General features: G+C 41.8%; 1 protein-coding gene across 13 annotated transcripts in view; it reads right to left on the bottom strand.

Moving 5' to 3' along the window:
• Dennd2a (DENN domain containing 2A) overlaps nucleotides 1-16,158 on the bottom strand; it is a 107,042-nt gene that overhangs the window by 56,212 nt on the left and 34,672 nt on the right. For 11 of the 13 annotated variants that reach the window (XM_048786829.1, XM_048786830.1, XM_015493767.2 and 8 more), the window contains exons 2-3: nucleotides 8,493-8,594; nucleotides 3,819-4,901 (exon numbers count right to left, since the gene is read on the bottom strand). In XM_048786829.1, the coding sequence (XP_048642786.1) occupies nucleotides 3,819-4,901; nucleotides 8,493-8,594 (1,185 nt within the window). The remainder of the gene's footprint in view (nucleotides 1-3,818; nucleotides 4,902-8,492; nucleotides 8,595-16,158) is intronic. The other 2 variants (XM_048786832.1, XM_048786834.1) reach the window with 1 other exon arrangement.

Raw genomic sequence — 16,158 nt, 5'->3', positions numbered from 1 at the left:
GGTTGCCAAGGTTACCCTTTAGGAATGAATGTGAAGGCCATTTGCTGAAAACAGTGACTCTTCACTTGGGTCCTCAGAGGTTCCACGGTGACTGGAACAGGATGAAAATGCTCGGCATCTGTCTTCATGTTGCACGTCTCCTTTGCTGCCCTAACCTTTGGGTCAGCTTCTATTCAGTTCTGCATATGGACATGTGACCATCTGAGACATGTTTTATCCAGAGCTATAATGTAGGGTTAACTTGACCTAGACTTGCCCAGTCTCTCTCTTAACCTACTTCAAGGCTGACAACTCTTACCAGTCACCATGACTGGAAATGCCAGACCATGAAATGAGTAAAGAGATGGCACCTGAGTTCCTGAAGATCTCCAGCTATTCTGAGAAAAGACAAGAATTTTCCTCACCTTTATTAGCCTGTCCCTCTCCCTCATTTTTCCTATACTATAACCGCCCACCCCTTGAAGAGAAGAAACTGATTTGTGAGCAAAGCTCCCTCTTCATTCTTTGGCCACTGAATCAACCTTTCTTTTTCCCCAACACTCATCTCTTGGACATTGGATATTTCATGGGATGAGTTTCTAAGTACAGACCTAACATATACTGGTACCAAAGCCTGATAAAGTAGTACAATAAAGGCCTTTATTGACCAGTCTCCAATATGGAATTCTAGTACAAAAACCTTAGAATATCAGCAAATGGGCAGGGTGCAGTGGCACATTTCAAGGCCAACCTGGGAAACTTAGCAAGACTGTCTCAAAATAAAATTTTAAAAAGGGCTGGGATGTAGCTCAGTGACAGAGCAATTCCCCAGAATATGCAGGGCCTGGGTTCCAACCTGGTACCAAAAAATAAAAAATAAAAATAAAAATAAATAAAAGGTATTTCTTTAAAGTGTCTTTTAAAAATATAATATACATTAGAAATAGTTTCCAGGCCCTCTAATGAGAAAAAAATTTCATTAATAATTGCAAGAAAAAGATAAAACATTTATGAATAAACTCAGCAAATGCACAGAACTGCAATTAAATACAAGCATATTTTTTGTGTGAAATTTGACAGTGATATAGGGAATATTTTGATAAATACATGCAAGAATTGTCAAGACATTTTTGAAAAATAATAAGGAAATAAATAGGAGATTTATAATTATTTAAAAAAACCCTATGAAGTGGATACTATAATTATCACCATTTTACAGATGAGCAAAATGAGACCAATGCAAATTTAGTGGTTTGTACAATGCCACCCAGCTAATAAGTAGCACAACTAGTAAGTACTCTGGTTTTAGAGTCCTCTCTAATACTATATGCTGCATAATACAGTATTATATGCCACCTGGGAACAACCTAAGTGTCCATCATTAGGGGAATGGATAAATAAAATAAGTTTATCAACATGCTAGAAAGAATGTGGTAGTTAAAAAAAGGAAGGTAGTGCTGGATGTGGTGGCACATGCCTGTAATCCCAGTAACTTAGGAGGCTGAGAAAGGGTCACAAGTTTGAGGCCAGCTTCAGCAAGACCCTGTCTCAAAATTATAAATAAAAAAGTCTGGGGATGTAGCTCAGTGGTAAAGCACCTCCGGGTTCAATCCCTGGTACACCTCCCACCCCCAAAAACAGAAAGGTGGTTAACACTGAAAGAGCTCAATGATACACTAAATAAAAAATGATATATAGGGGCTCCGGTTATGGCTCAGTGGTAGAGCGCTCGTCTAGCATGTGTGAGGCCCTGGGTTCGATCCTCAGCACCAAATAAAAATCATTTTTTTTAATTTATAAAAATAAATAAATAAAAAATAAAGGTATTGTTCCAACTACAACTAAAAAATAAATATAAATATTTTAAAAAATGGTATATGCAGCATGATTTCATTTTTAAGAGAGAGAATTTTTTTTTTTTTTAATTTTTTTTAATATTTATTTTTTAGCTTTTTGGCGGACACAACATCTTTGTTTGTATGTGGTGCTGAGGATCGAACCCGGGCCGCACGCATGCCAGACGAGCGCGCTACCGCTTGAGCCACATCCTCAGCCCCAAGAGAGAGAATTTTAATATTTATTTTTTAGGTTTCTTTTTGGCGGACACAACATTTGTTTGTATGTGGTGCTGAGGATTGAACCCGGGCCGCACGCATGCCAGGCGAGCGCGCTACCGCTTGAGCCACATCCCCAGCCCTATGATTTCATTTTTAAAAGGAAATAATTTATGTAAATATATAAAATTTTAGAATATGAAACTTATTTTTCCTTGGAAGAGAACATAAGAAGTTATATTATTTGAAGGTAAGAGACTCCTACCTGACAGACCACATTGAGTGGGGGAGTGACATGATCTATATATATTTTTTGGAAGACTCCTCTGACTGCTGAGGGAGGAATATCCTGGGGGTGGGCAGTGGATCCAAAGTTATTAAAGGGGTAGCAATGGAGGAGATGTAGTCAGATGCAAGTTAAAGTTCTAAAACCAGAACTGAAGGACTTGTTGATGAATTAGATAGGGTGTGTGAAAGAAAAGATCAAAGAAGACTCCTGGCTCTTTGGTCTAAGAATTAAATGAAAGGTAATGCCATTTAACAAGATGACGATTAGTTTGGGAGGTGGTCTGAATTGGAATATAGGATGGGACATGTTAAATCCCAACTATCACACAACCAAATGTAGACCCAAGCATAAGATGACTACACAAACCTGAAGCTGAGAGGAGTCAGGGCTTGAGATCTAAATTTGGGAATCGTAAGCATGTAATTGACATTAAAGTGATGGAATTGGATGAGATCACTTAAGGGTGGAGGGAGATGAAGGAGAGAAGTCTGATCCTAGTGTGCTCCTGGTTTGGAGTGTGGGGGCTTAAGAGAAGGAGTGCTATCCTGACTTGTAGAAGGAGAGAAGCCAGAGAAGAGGACTTCCCGGTCAGCAGGGAAATGGCTGACTCAGAAGCCAAGTGAAGACAGTGATTCAAGATGGCGCAAGTCCTCAAATACCAAGAGGGGTCAATTAAGAAAAGATCAGAGAATTCGCAAATTGGACTTACCAAGATGGAAGTTGCCAGTGGCCTTGGGCAAGAACAGCTTCAGGATGAAGTGCCAAAGCCCAAGAGGAGCGGGTAAGGAAAAGGCAGAAGGCAAAGAAGCAAGGACAGTAAGTACAGATAACTGTTTTGAGAAGTTCTGCTCTAAACCTGATTTCTAGGTTAGTGGGTATCAAATCAATTAGAAATGGACCCAAAATTATGTTTCAAAGCAGGAAAGAAATTGTTTCCAAAGAACAGATTTTACTTTTAAGCATTAACATCCTTTATTATTTAGTGTCATTTTCATATTATCATATGATGCATCTGTATATATAAATGAGGAAAATAAGGCTTCAAGAAGTAACTTGTTCAAGGTTACAAAGGTAAACAAGAAGTCAAAGTAGCCCCAGACAATGTGCTTCCCAAGCCCACTCCAAGAAAAAACATGAAAGAGAGCTGGAAGATCCAAGTAGATACCAGGTACTACCAGTTAGAAGACTGCAAATTTCTAACAAATTCTTCACTTAACTCTTAGTCACTGACCAATTATAAGACTTTATCACATTTGAAAGGTAATTTTTAAAAGTAAATACTCTTTTTTTTAGGAGAGAGAAGAAATAGAATATGCATGGTAACCACATTTCCAGGTAAATCACCAAACTACCTTATGCTATAAACAGTCTCCAATAACTCCAAGTGAGATCCCTCAACTTAATGTGACAAATAATTAGGCTGAGAACAGGCAGCTGGGATGGGATCTAAGCTACAGCACAGTCACCAAAAGGGGCACCAGCCAGACAGCACCTACCTGTGGTCAGCACTGGGTCTCTGCCTTCCGGTCCAGAGCCTTCTGTTCACAGAGGCAGGAGGCGGGGATGAGGGCAGCGGTGGGGGAGGCAGGGAAGGCAGGGGTGGCAGGTTTCTTTTCTCTTTCCTGAAGCCAACGCCTGGGTTCCCATCCTTGTCTCCCTCTCCGGCATGTTTGAACGTTCTCCGGGGTTTGGGCAGGGGGTTGATGAAGGGCTTTGTAGAGGACCCCTCTGTAGCCTCAGAGGTGGGCTCCCTGCCCTCTAGATCCAAGTGGTGGCCCCTGCGGCCAGCTTCTACGCCACTCCGGTGGTTCTCAGGAGGCTGGGGCTCCTCCTCTGCCTTGTGAGGCAGGCAGTGTGGGGAATAGCATGTCCCCGGCAACTGGGGATCCAAGCCCGCTGACCCGTCCTTCAATGCCTGCTCCAGTTTCTTGACCTGCTTCAGCACCGAGAGGTGGTCATTCTGGAAGTGTGGCTTCCAGAGCCTCAGCTCCCGGCCTCTGTTCCCACAGGCCTCTGGTTCCCCTTCGAGATGGCCAAGGTCTGGCCTCCTCTCTATGTCCGGACCCCCAACGTTCACTGCCCCTCTCCACCTCTCACTCTCCAGGCTCTCTGTTTCGGGCTTCATTCCATTCTTACCCTCTGCGACCCGAGTTCTCACGACCTCGCTGCTACCTCTCTCCAACATGCAGGATGGCCCGTAATCCTGTTGCTCATCCACTGGCCTGCTGGGTGCTGCAGTGGGCAACTCCTTTTTGCCTTCCCACTCAGATATCTTGTCCTTTATGCTGAAAGCCTTGTGCCGGGCTCCAGCTCGGGTGCAAGGGCGCAGGTTCTGGATACCACCTAGCTGCTTCCTCCCAGCCCTGCTGGCTTCGTTGGGGCCAAGGTCTACAGCTGGGCCACTGATGATCATGTTTGAGCTGAACATGTCCATTCTTGCCTCCAGCATGAGGTTATTTAGGCTTTCCAGGGGGTTCCTTCTGAAGGGCGACTCTCGATCAGTCTTGGGGGAAGGAATGTAGGACTGAAAGAGTTGCCTTAGAGGGGCTTCCCCAATTGTTGGACCTTCCACCTTGACCCTGAGTCAGAAAGACAAACACGGGGTGAGGGATTCTTAATTGTGCCTGGCTGATCATGGAGAGTGACTAGAACTTAGTTACATGCTAGTTTTAAACCATAATCGTTGAGGTCATCATTTAAAAAAAAATTACTTTCATGTTCTCTTGGGCAGACAGCATGGTGGAATAAAAGGCAACAATTGGGTTCTGGAGTCGGACAGACTTGGATTTGAATCTTAATTCAACCACTAACCATGGGCAACTTAAATTTAAGTCTGCTAAACTTCAGTTTCCTCACCTGTAAAATGGAGACTATAATAACATGCATCTAATGATGTGGCTATAAACATTTAATGAGCCAGTCCACATAAAGTATCTAGCGTGTTATGAGTATACAATAAATGGTGGGGCTGTTATTTTTTTTCCCTGACAAATAACAAGTAACTCTTTCTTTCTCTTTCTCTCTCCCTCCTTAATTCCCTCCCTCCCTCCTTTTCTTCCTTCCTTCTTTCCTTTCTCTTTCATTTACTTATTTTGTGATGTTGACGACTGAATCCAGGGTCTCACACAAACCAGGCAAGTGCTCTACCGTTGAGCCACTCCTAGCCCCTAGAGTAATTTCATGAGGAAAAGATTATATAGTTCAAGTTTTCCTTGCTTTTTTTTTAAATTTTTTTTTTTTTAGTTGTTGATAGACATTTTAAAAATTTATTTATTTTTAATGTGGTGCTGAGGATCAAACCCAGTGCCTTGCACATGCTAGGCAAGTGCTCTACCACTGAGCCCCAGCCCATCCTTGCTTTCTTTCTTTTTTAAAAAATTTTAAAAAATATTTATTTATTTTTAGTTTTCGGCAGACACAATATCTTTGTTTGTATGTGATGCTGAGGATCGAACCCGGCCGCACACATGCCAGGCGAGCCACATCCCCAGCCCCATCCTTGCTTTCTTATTCTTATTCTTTACAATGACTATTTAAAAACTGAAAGAGGCCAGGTATAGTGGTGCGCACCTTGTGATCACAGCACCACAGGAGTGTAAGGCAGGAGGATCACAAGTTCAAGGCCAGCCATAGCAACTTAGCAAGACCCTCAGCAACTTAGGGACCCACCTCTCCACCCCCTCACCCCCATCTCAAAATATAAAATAAAAGGACTGCCAGGCATGGTGGCACATGCCTGTAATACCAGTGGCTCGGGAGGCTGAGGCAGGAGGATAGCAAGTTCAAAGCCGGCCTCGGCAAAAGGCAAGGTGCTAAGAAACTCAGTGACCCTGTCTCTAAATAAAATATAAAACAAGGCTAGGGATGTGGCTCAGTGGTTGAGCGCACCTGAGTTCAATCGATACCCCAAAAAATAGAAATAAAAATAAAATGACTGGGGATATGGCTCAGTGGTTAAATGCCCCTGTTCCATTCCCAAGTACCCAAAAATTGAACAATAAGTCACAAAGCTTTGCTAATTCTGGGCTTGATAACTATCCTGAGTTGAGTGGGTAAAGCCATGATGAGTTGGGTGTACTTGGAATGAGCCTCCTATGGATTGTGAGCACTACTGGGGTGAACTTTCACCAAGGGCAGTGAAAATGCTTTGTTGTTTAGGCCTGTTTTTGCTACTGCTGCTCCCCTGGTACCTAAAACAACACTGGCACAGCAGGTAGCCAATAAATATCTGCTACATAAACGAATGTCTGCATAAATAGGCAGATCTGAATTTTACACATGGCCTAGAAATGCACTGTCCAGTATACTCGCCACTAGCCACATGTGGATATTTAAACTTAAATCCAATTAAATTAAATTCTGTCCCTTAGTTGCATCAGCCACAAGTCAAGTACTCTCAGTAGCCCCGTGTAGCTAATGGCTCTGTAGTGGGTAGAGCAGAAGAATGAACATCTCCACAATGGCAGACATTGACTATCCCCTAGTCATACACGTGGGGATATAAACCTCCAAGTGTGATCTGAGGAGATTAGATAGTGCCATGAAGATGCTAGAAAATATTTTGAAAGAAAAACATTTTTAAGCTCATCTCAGAATATATGTGTTTTGAAATACAAAACATTCTTCCACCAGCAAAGGTTACAAAACCAAACACAGTGATCTTAGAGGTGCTGAAATTAGTGAACATTCATGGACCAGCCTCATGGGCACATTTTCTAAATATTCATAAATCTGACTGTATAGGGATCCTGAGACTCCATGAAGGTTCACAGTAAGGGATGAATAATCAGCAGTTTCATGCATGCTGTTACTATAACTGTTCATTCCAAAGACTAACAGTTGTTCATGTAAAAACTTGTCCCTCAATGGAGACACTGGCATACAAATTATGCTGGTGTTCTTGGTTACACAGCATAAATTAGAAACTTGTGAAAATGCAAACACATTTTCCATGGATATGAATGCAGAATTCCTTATTTAAATAAACAATTAGTATTCATAACAGAGTGCTTACAAAAGAGAAAAACATTTTAAATTGTTCTGTCAACACTAATGACATTAACATGAATTCAGATTTTAGAATCACAATCAGACCATTGCTATTTTACTGAGGGCTCAAAAGGCAGAATCCCTGCTCTTATGATGCCAGAAGCAAGATGTAATGAGAGGACAGACACACAAAAACACAATTAGGGTTAGTGCATGCTTGGCGACAAGTGATGATAGAATATATAACCATCATGTGCTACTGAGCAATATTGAACAGTAGATAAATACATGGGTTTTACAGTCAGTAGAATTTAGGTTTCAGTCTTGCTCCATTTTTTTTTATTCTTAAAATAGTTCTGCAGGGCATAGTGGTACAAGCCTGTAATCCTAGCACCTTGGGAGGCAGGAGGATTAAAAGTTCAAAACCTTGGGCTGGGGTTGTAGCTCAGGGATAATATGCTTGCCTAGCACATGTGAGCACTGGGTTCAATCCTCAGCACCACATAAAAATAAATAAATAAAGGAAAGGTAATGTGTACATCTACAACTAGAAAACATTTTTTAAAATTATAAAAAAAAAAAAAGAAAGAAAAGTTCAAAGACTGCCCCAGCAACCTAACGAGACCCTAAGCAACTTAGTGAAACCCTGTCTCAAAATAAAATATAAAAAGGACAAGGGATGTGGCTCAGTGGTTAAGTGCCCCTGGGTTCAACCCCCAGAGTACCAAAAAAAAAAAAAATCCTATCTCCTTTCTCTAAATTGGAACTTTCTGACTGCAGAGGCCAAACTGATCTTGTTTACTGTTCCTGGTACATAGCAGGCAATCAGTAAATATGTATTCAGTCAATGAATGAATAAATGAATGGCTAAGTTAATATACACAATGTTCCCAGAGTACAGTAGACATTATAAATCTTGATATCAATAGTGGCAACTGTGTCATTATAATCATTCCATTTGTTATATAAGATCCCAAACACCCGGAGTGACTTGACAGTCACTGAGGCCCTAGCTGGACTCTGAGAAGGAACACAGCATGGTTTGTCAGAAGCGCTCTTTGGATTTAATTGAACCTACTCAGCTCAAGGAAGCGGTGTCAGTGAGGAGGAAAGGTGGTGGAAAAAGGAAGGAGACCAAGAGCAAGCTCTCAGTTGGGGGAGTGTGAGATGGTGGTTCTTACTTGTCAGCCAATCTGTAGCTCAGGTTTGCAGTCTGGCTCTGGCTGCCCTTGGCTGGCCTGCACACTGTCATCATGTCAGCAATGAGAGGAACTCCAGGTGGCCTGGGGGAACAGGGATGCACACTCAGTGAGCCCTGCCAGCCAGGCCACCCTCCCAGGGAAGCAGATCTCTGGCCCATACTCCACACTATTTATCCCTGACAGATTCCACCCAGGAGTGGGGACAAGAGGAATGTGCCGTTCAAAATTCCCACCCCAGGAGAAACAATGTTGAGACTACCCAGTCTCAGATCCCCTACCAACCTCCTTATATGCATCTGTTAGTCAATGTCATCAACAAATTTAGGAAAACATATAGTAGCCTCCCCATATCCAAGGGGGATATGTTCCAAAACCCCCAGTTGATGCCTAAAACTACAGTTACTATGGAACCCTATGTAAACAGTTTTTTCTTTTACCTACATACCTATGATAAAGTTTAATTTAAAATTAGGCACAGTGAGATATTACAAACAATAACTAATAATAAAAGAGAACAATATGTTGTAATAAAATTTATATGAATATCATCTCTCTCTCAAAATATCTCACTGCACTTACTAGATTTTGGGACCATGGTTGACCAGGTGGGTGACTAAAACCATGGAAAGTAAAACCTGTGGGATGAATGGAACCTTAGAAAGCCAAATTTAAATATAACACAACTGGGTGCTAAGAACCACTGTGATGAGCTAACAGTCCCCAAAGAAGAGTATAAATAAAGCCCACACCAAAATGGAAATCTCTCCACTGGGCTACTCTACTCTTCTGGCCTGATGGTTCATGTAAACCCACACACGCCTTGTCCATGGAGTCCCACCAGGAGAGTGTCTCCCAGCTGTCTCAACCAAGGAGGAGAAACCCCTGGTCACTAGTCATCTGTCTTGTCCAAGGAAAACTAGGAGGTCATCTTAGCAATCCTAAAAATAAAAAAAAGATCAAGTGGAAGCCAAAGAAGAGGTGTCTTACACTAAATAAACTCAAGTAACTGACTTGCTGATTTCTACAGCAAGTCTCTTGACTCCAACACAGGTAGACATTACTCCGGTAGAGGTGGCGAGAAAGATGACATCCACCAGAGAAAGGCAGTAAGATGAGTTATGAGTTTCTGGAAAGCACAAACACCTCAGAGCCAGTCTCTCCTGATGGACAGGAGCTACCTTCTTGACTACAGTCCAAGGAGCACTGACAGACTGGGGATTCATGTTCCTTTTCCAGGGAACTTCCAGGGAATCCCTCTCCCAACTTCTTCTCAAGTTTCCAAGACTTCTACCCTCTCCCATGCTGGCATACATGTCAGGTGACAAGGTAGCTGCCCAATGTTCTGGCCTGGCCACCTCTGCCTCCAAGAAATCAAAGGGCAGTGCTTTAAGACCTGCACATAACTCTTGGGAAGGTCAGAGAGGAAAAGACAAAGAAATAAGTGAACATGGGCTGTACACTAGAAAACAAGAGGCAGGGAGCCCTGAGCTGAACAACTAGGACTGGGACAGTCAGCTTTACCAAATTGGATGGGTTTGGAGAGGGGATGAAGCTATGGCCTGCCCATGAGTTCAGATGTCCCCTTACTCAGAAACTCTGGAGCACCGTACATTCTGGAATACATCTGTGTTGTAACTAAGCCCAGTTCTTGGAAGAAGCCAGGCTCTCGGGCTCACCCATCCTATGATGCAGGAGAGCCCTGAAAGGCCTTTCAGGGACAGGAAGGAACTCACTGTCCCTCTCATAATGCTTGGCACAGATGAGACTTCTGGAGCCTCCCAATGTAGTGGGCCCACAGACAGTGCCCTTCTGTCCTCTTCTGGCAGAGGGCCACATGGGACAGCAAGGGAGCAGCCACTCTACACCCCTGCTCCTTGCTCTCCATGGGCTGCACTCTGGCTCCACACAGACCAAGTTCTGTTCCATGTGAGGGAGGACTTTCCACCTACCCTCTTCCTTCAAGCTGACACCCTCATCACCAGCACCATGACTAGGGCCAGGCTATGTGTAAGTGCTCTGGGAACTCAAAGATGAGTAAGGCTGAGCCTCTGTTCTCTGGGAGAGTACCAGGACTGTGCTTGGGTCACCATCAGGCTGTAACCAGGTTCTCATCTCCCTCCAAGGGAACAGTTTCCCTACTCATCTCAGGAAGCAGAGCTTTTCCAAAAGAAAAGCCCACTGTCTAATGCACAGAGAACCACATATGAACTTCAAGATTAAGACCACAAGAAGCACTTAACCGCCAAACACATGGTGCTGAATGAACTAGCTTCCCATCGGGTAGTAATAACTTCTAGTACTAAAACCACAGGCTCCTGACAAACAACTGATGCTATTTTCTGAGAGCAAGTTCAAGTGGATTTCAGAGGCTGGAAGTCAGGAGGGCACAGAAGCCCTTGCACACTCAGCAATCAGTATACCAACACCTATGAATCCAGAGCTATGGAAGAAGCTGCTTCCATTAAAATTTGACTTTTCCTTTTTTGCCTCTGATGATTGACAATCATTAATTAGGTGACAAACCTAGCCTAATTTGCTGAGAGTACTCTGTGACTTAAACTACTGCCACAAACATTACTATCATTTATAGTCTAGATGATGGAGCCATTTCTCAAAGTAGGGTCCTCTAGGGATCTGTTCCGTTAACCTGGAAACCCTGGCAGACATGAAAATTCTTAGGCACTTCTTTTATGTACCAAAACGAATTGTCTGGAGGCTGGTCTGGAATCTTAAATATGGTAAATCAAAAGTCTTAGTCAGGCGCAGTGACACAGGCCTGTAATCCCAGAGATTCAGAAGGCAGGAGGGTTACAAATTCAAGACCAGCCTCAGCAACTTAGGAAGACCCTGCCTCAAAGTAGAAAAAGAAAAATAGTCGGGCATGGTGGCGCCCACCTGTAATCCCAGTGGCTCAGGAGGCTGAGGCAGGAAGATTGCGAGTTCAAAGCCAGCCTCAGCAACAGCGAGGCACTAAGCAACTCGGTAAGACCCTGTCTCTAAATTAAAAAAATACAAGGGGCTGGGGTTGTGGCTCAGCGGTAGAGTGCTTGCCTTGAATGTGTGAGGCACTGGGTTCGATTCTCAGTACCACAAATAAATAAAAAATAAAGGCCCATCAACAACTAAAATGAATAAAATAAGTAATTTTTTTAAAAAATAGGGCTGGGGATGTGGCTCAGTGGCCCAGTGCCCTGAATTCAATCTCTGGCACCGCCCCCACCCAAAAATAAATAAATAAATAAAATAAAAAAGGGCTGGGGATATGTCTCAGTGGTAAAGCACCTTTGGGTTCAATTCCCAGTTCAAAAAAAAAAAAAAAATGTTTTAGAAGATGTTTGCACTACCCAGCATTCTTTATTTATTCCTAGACAATCTGGCTTTGTGATTCAGAATGCTTACCAATTTATTTATTCCTAGACAATCTGGCTTTGTGATTCAGAATGCTTACCAAGGGGGAGAATGAATGAATGAATGAATGGTAATCACATATTTTCCCACTCAATCGATTTCTATAAAAACAGAACTTCCTGTTAACCAGATGGGCTTAATTATTACTAATAATTTTAATTAGACTTAAAATGTTACAAAAAACTTTGAAGTTAGAGGATGGGTATATAAGAGCTCATATATTTTTGTATGTTTGAACATTTCTTTAAAACTGTCTTAAAAACTGGAGAAAAATATGTTAAATATCTTAAAAATTCTAACATTTATAGCCTATTTATTAGTCAAGTCCTAATCTAATCCTATATCTTCTTGCTAAAGTAAAATCTTTAGCAAGTACTGTAAAATCTGTAAAATCTTTTCTTGACTCAAAAGTTCTTTTTGGGCCTTGACATCACATTTATTAGAGGGCTTAGGTAAGGTTTAGAAGCCGGGGGAGAGCCTTCCCCTAATTACCTTTAACACTGATGGAGAAAAAGAGGGAGATGGAAATCTCATATGAAATGCTTCTGTCCCCGTTTCAAAAGCTCATGGAAAACTTAATTGCTACAGACTGGCACTGTTAGATTTAAAGAGAAAAAAAATTATTATTTTACAGTTCCTTAAAGTGTTACCCACTTGGCTTAAAGTTCCAGTCTGATCTCTCAATATGCAATTTTCTTTCTTTCCTTATTTATTTATTTTAGTTTTCGGTGGACACAACATCTTTGTACGTGGTGCTGAGGATCGAACCCGGGCTGCACGCATGCCAGGTGAGCATGCTACCGCTTGAGCCACATCCCCAGCCCCGCTTTCCTTTTTTTTTTTTTAATATTTATTTTTTAGTTGTAGTTGGACACAATACCTTTATTTTTTTAATGTGGTGCTGAGAGGATCGAACCCAGGGCCTCACATATGCTAAGCGAGCATTCTACCTCTGAGCCATAACCCTAGCCCCTGCTATTTTTCTTTCTAAAAGTGACTTCAAGTACTAAAATGTCAAATACTTCTCTGAAATAGGTGAAGTTTTGTTTTGAATTTTTGTACCAGGGATTGAACTCAGGGCACTTAATCACTGGACCACATCCCCAGACCTTTTTAAATTTTGAGACAGGGTCTCACTAAGTAGATTCAGGGCCTCACTAAATTGTTGAGGCTGGCCTCAAATTTGCAACTCTCCTGCCTCAGCCTCCTGAGTCGCTGGGATTACAGGTGTCCAATGATGAAGATTTTTGAACAGATATAAAGAGCTTCCCTACATATAGCAAGTGACTGATACCAGATCTTTTCCTGAGAGCAGTTCTCACCAAGGGGCTGCAGACCCGCAGGTATCTGAAGGAGAGAAAATCAAGCAGCATCTGGGGAAGGGTGCTGCCCCAGCCTGCTTGCCTGCCTGCCACTTTTCTCCACTGCCATTGGAGGAATCCAGCATAGACACTGTGGAAACAGCAGGTTGTTGAAGCCAACGTGGCCTACAGTGCAAGCAGACCAGAGGGGTGGCTACTCTAGGGGTGGCTACTCACTGGCCTCGCCCAGTGAGTCTACTTACAATACAGCATTGTTCATATTTATTCTGGCTTTAATTATTCATTATGAATTAAATAGGATGCCTCTAAGATCACACCAACAGTAAGAACATTCTCTGATGGGGTTTAATGGTGACTACCATAAATGAGTTCATGTATGCTGTACACGGTTTACAGAAGTTTTGCTGTTCAAGTCACCTACAAAAAGAAGTTTGGACATCACTGGACTAGAGACTAGAAAAAGTAAATCTGGACATGTTTAAGCCACAGGGGAAGAAAATAACGAGAAAAATTTTCCAAATCCTAAAACAAAAAGTGATTTAAATAAAAAATGAAATGAGGAAATGTTGACCAATTGACCAATGGATAAACAATAGTTATCTATCCACACAATGGAATCAGCCCTGAAAACAGATAGAAGTACTATTTCACACAACAACACAGAGGAACCATACGAAGCCAAGGTAGCAGACACAAAAGACCATGCTATGGTTCCACTTCTATGAAATGTCCAGAGGCAAACTCAGAGACAGAAGGTAGTGAGGTTTCCAGGGGAAAGGGAGGCAGAGAGACCTTGAATGCTAACAGGTAAGGGTTGCTTTGGAGGATGCTCAAGTTAGATACTGTTGACAGTTACACAATACAGTAAATAAGTAAATACACTACAAACCACTGGACTTCTACACTTTAAAATGGAGAATTTTAGCTGTAATCCCAGCGGCTCAGGAGGCTAAGGCAGGAGGATGGCGAGTTCAAAGCCAGCCTCGGCAAAAGTAAGGCGCTAAGCAACTCAGTGAGACCCTGTCTCTAAAAAAAAATACAAAATATGGCTGGGGATATGGCTCAGTGATCCAGTCCCCCTGAATTCAATCCCTGGTACCCCCCCCAAAAAAGAAGAATTTTATGTGCATTATATCTCAATTAAAATTTTAACTTTATTCAATAGAAAAAAAAAAGAAATCTGGGCAGGGGAGAGGTGGAGTGAGGAGTAAAATACATGCAATTAAAAATTTCTAGTGCCCTTTCCTGCTGGAATCTTGGTTTATTAGTTCTGAAGCATAATGTATATTAAGGGTAACTTGATTAAAAAATATAGTTGCTGGGGATGTAGCTCAGTGGTAGAGCAACTGCCTAGCATGTGTGAAATCCTCAATACTCCCAAGACACACACACACACACACACACACACACACATTTATTTTTTAGATCATAAAAGATTATACACCAATAAAATAAGTTTTAAATAGTTTTTGCATTACAAATAAAGCTAACAGGGTGTTCAGCTTTAAACAGTCTAATATCTCTGTTTTCCCAGCTTATGAAAATAAGGCAAAAAATAGAGAAGACACTTTAACAATTACAAAACACAATTGTCTTCTGAATTGAGCAGTTTTCTTAGCAAACATACCCAAAAGCTATTTGTATCCCCCAAAATAAATTGGGGCTGAGGTTGTGGCTCAGTGGTAGAGCATTCACCTAGCATGTGGGAGGCCCTGGGTTCAATCCTCAGCACCATATATAAATAGAGGTATTGTGTGCAACCACAACTAAAAAATAAATATTTTTTAAAAAAATAAGTTGAGCCAGGTGCAGTGGTGCACACCTGTAATCCCAGTAGCTCAGGAGGCTGAGGCAGGAGGATGTCAAGTACAAAGCCAGGCAACTTGTTGAGGCCCTAAGCAACTTGATGAGACCCTGTCTCAAAAAAGGGCTGAGAATGTGGCTCAGTGGTGAAGTGCCGCTGGGTTCAATCCCCAGCACACACACACAAAATAAATAAATAAATAAATAATTGAGAAAAAGAAGCACAAAAACTCGTAGCCACATAGTAAGATTGCCACTACATCTAACGGCACAGTGAAGTTCACTGCTGAACCTCTTGATGCTTTATTTTCTTTCTTTCCTTCTTCCCTCCCTCCCTTTTTTTCATACTAGGGATTGAACCCAGGAGTGCTTAACCACCGAGTCACATCCTCAGCCCTTTTTTATATTTCATTTAGAGACAGGGCCTCGCTGAGTTATTTAGAGCCTCGCTAAATTGCTGAGGCTGGATTTGAACTCTCGATCCTCCTGCCTCACACCCCTGAGTAGCTAGGATTACAGGCATGTACCTCTGTGACTGTTTTTTTTCATAATCTTCCTTCAACAAAAAGATTTGAAAAAAAATTAGCATGGGTTGCAGTTTATTTATTTATTCATTCGTTTATTTGTATTTTCAAGAACAAACCAATATTTTCACATCTGGAATAAGACAGAGAACTCTGAAACAGGTGAGAAATCTGTGGTTGTGGGACGCCACATGACACCTGGTGGACATGCAGGCAGCTCTCTGTATCTGAAGTAAACACATCTGCAGTTCTAACCAACCATGGATCAAAATATTTGGGGGAAAACTGCATTTGTACTGAACATGTACAGAATTTTTTCTTATTACTATTCTCTAAAAAATACAGCATAACACCTATTTACATGTTCCTTGTATTGTATTAGTTATTATGAGTAATCTAGAGATGACTTAAAGCTTATGGGTGTACATAGGTTATATCATGCACTATGCCATTTAGTAAGAGGATTTCAGCATCCTTGGATTTTGGTATCCCAGTAGGGTCCTGGAATCAATCCCCTTGGATACTAAGGATTGTATTTTAAGAAGGAAAAAAAAGAAAGACAGAAAAAGAAAAGTACTAGGAGTGCAT

Source organism: Marmota marmota, unplaced genomic scaffold, assembly GCF_001458135.2.
Source record: "Marmota marmota marmota unplaced genomic scaffold, marMar, whole genome shotgun sequence".
NCBI lineage: Eukaryota > Metazoa > Chordata > Mammalia > Rodentia > Sciuridae > Marmota > Marmota marmota.
Note: the sequence above shows the minus strand (reverse complement) of the source record. Positions and strands in the feature narration are given on the sequence as shown.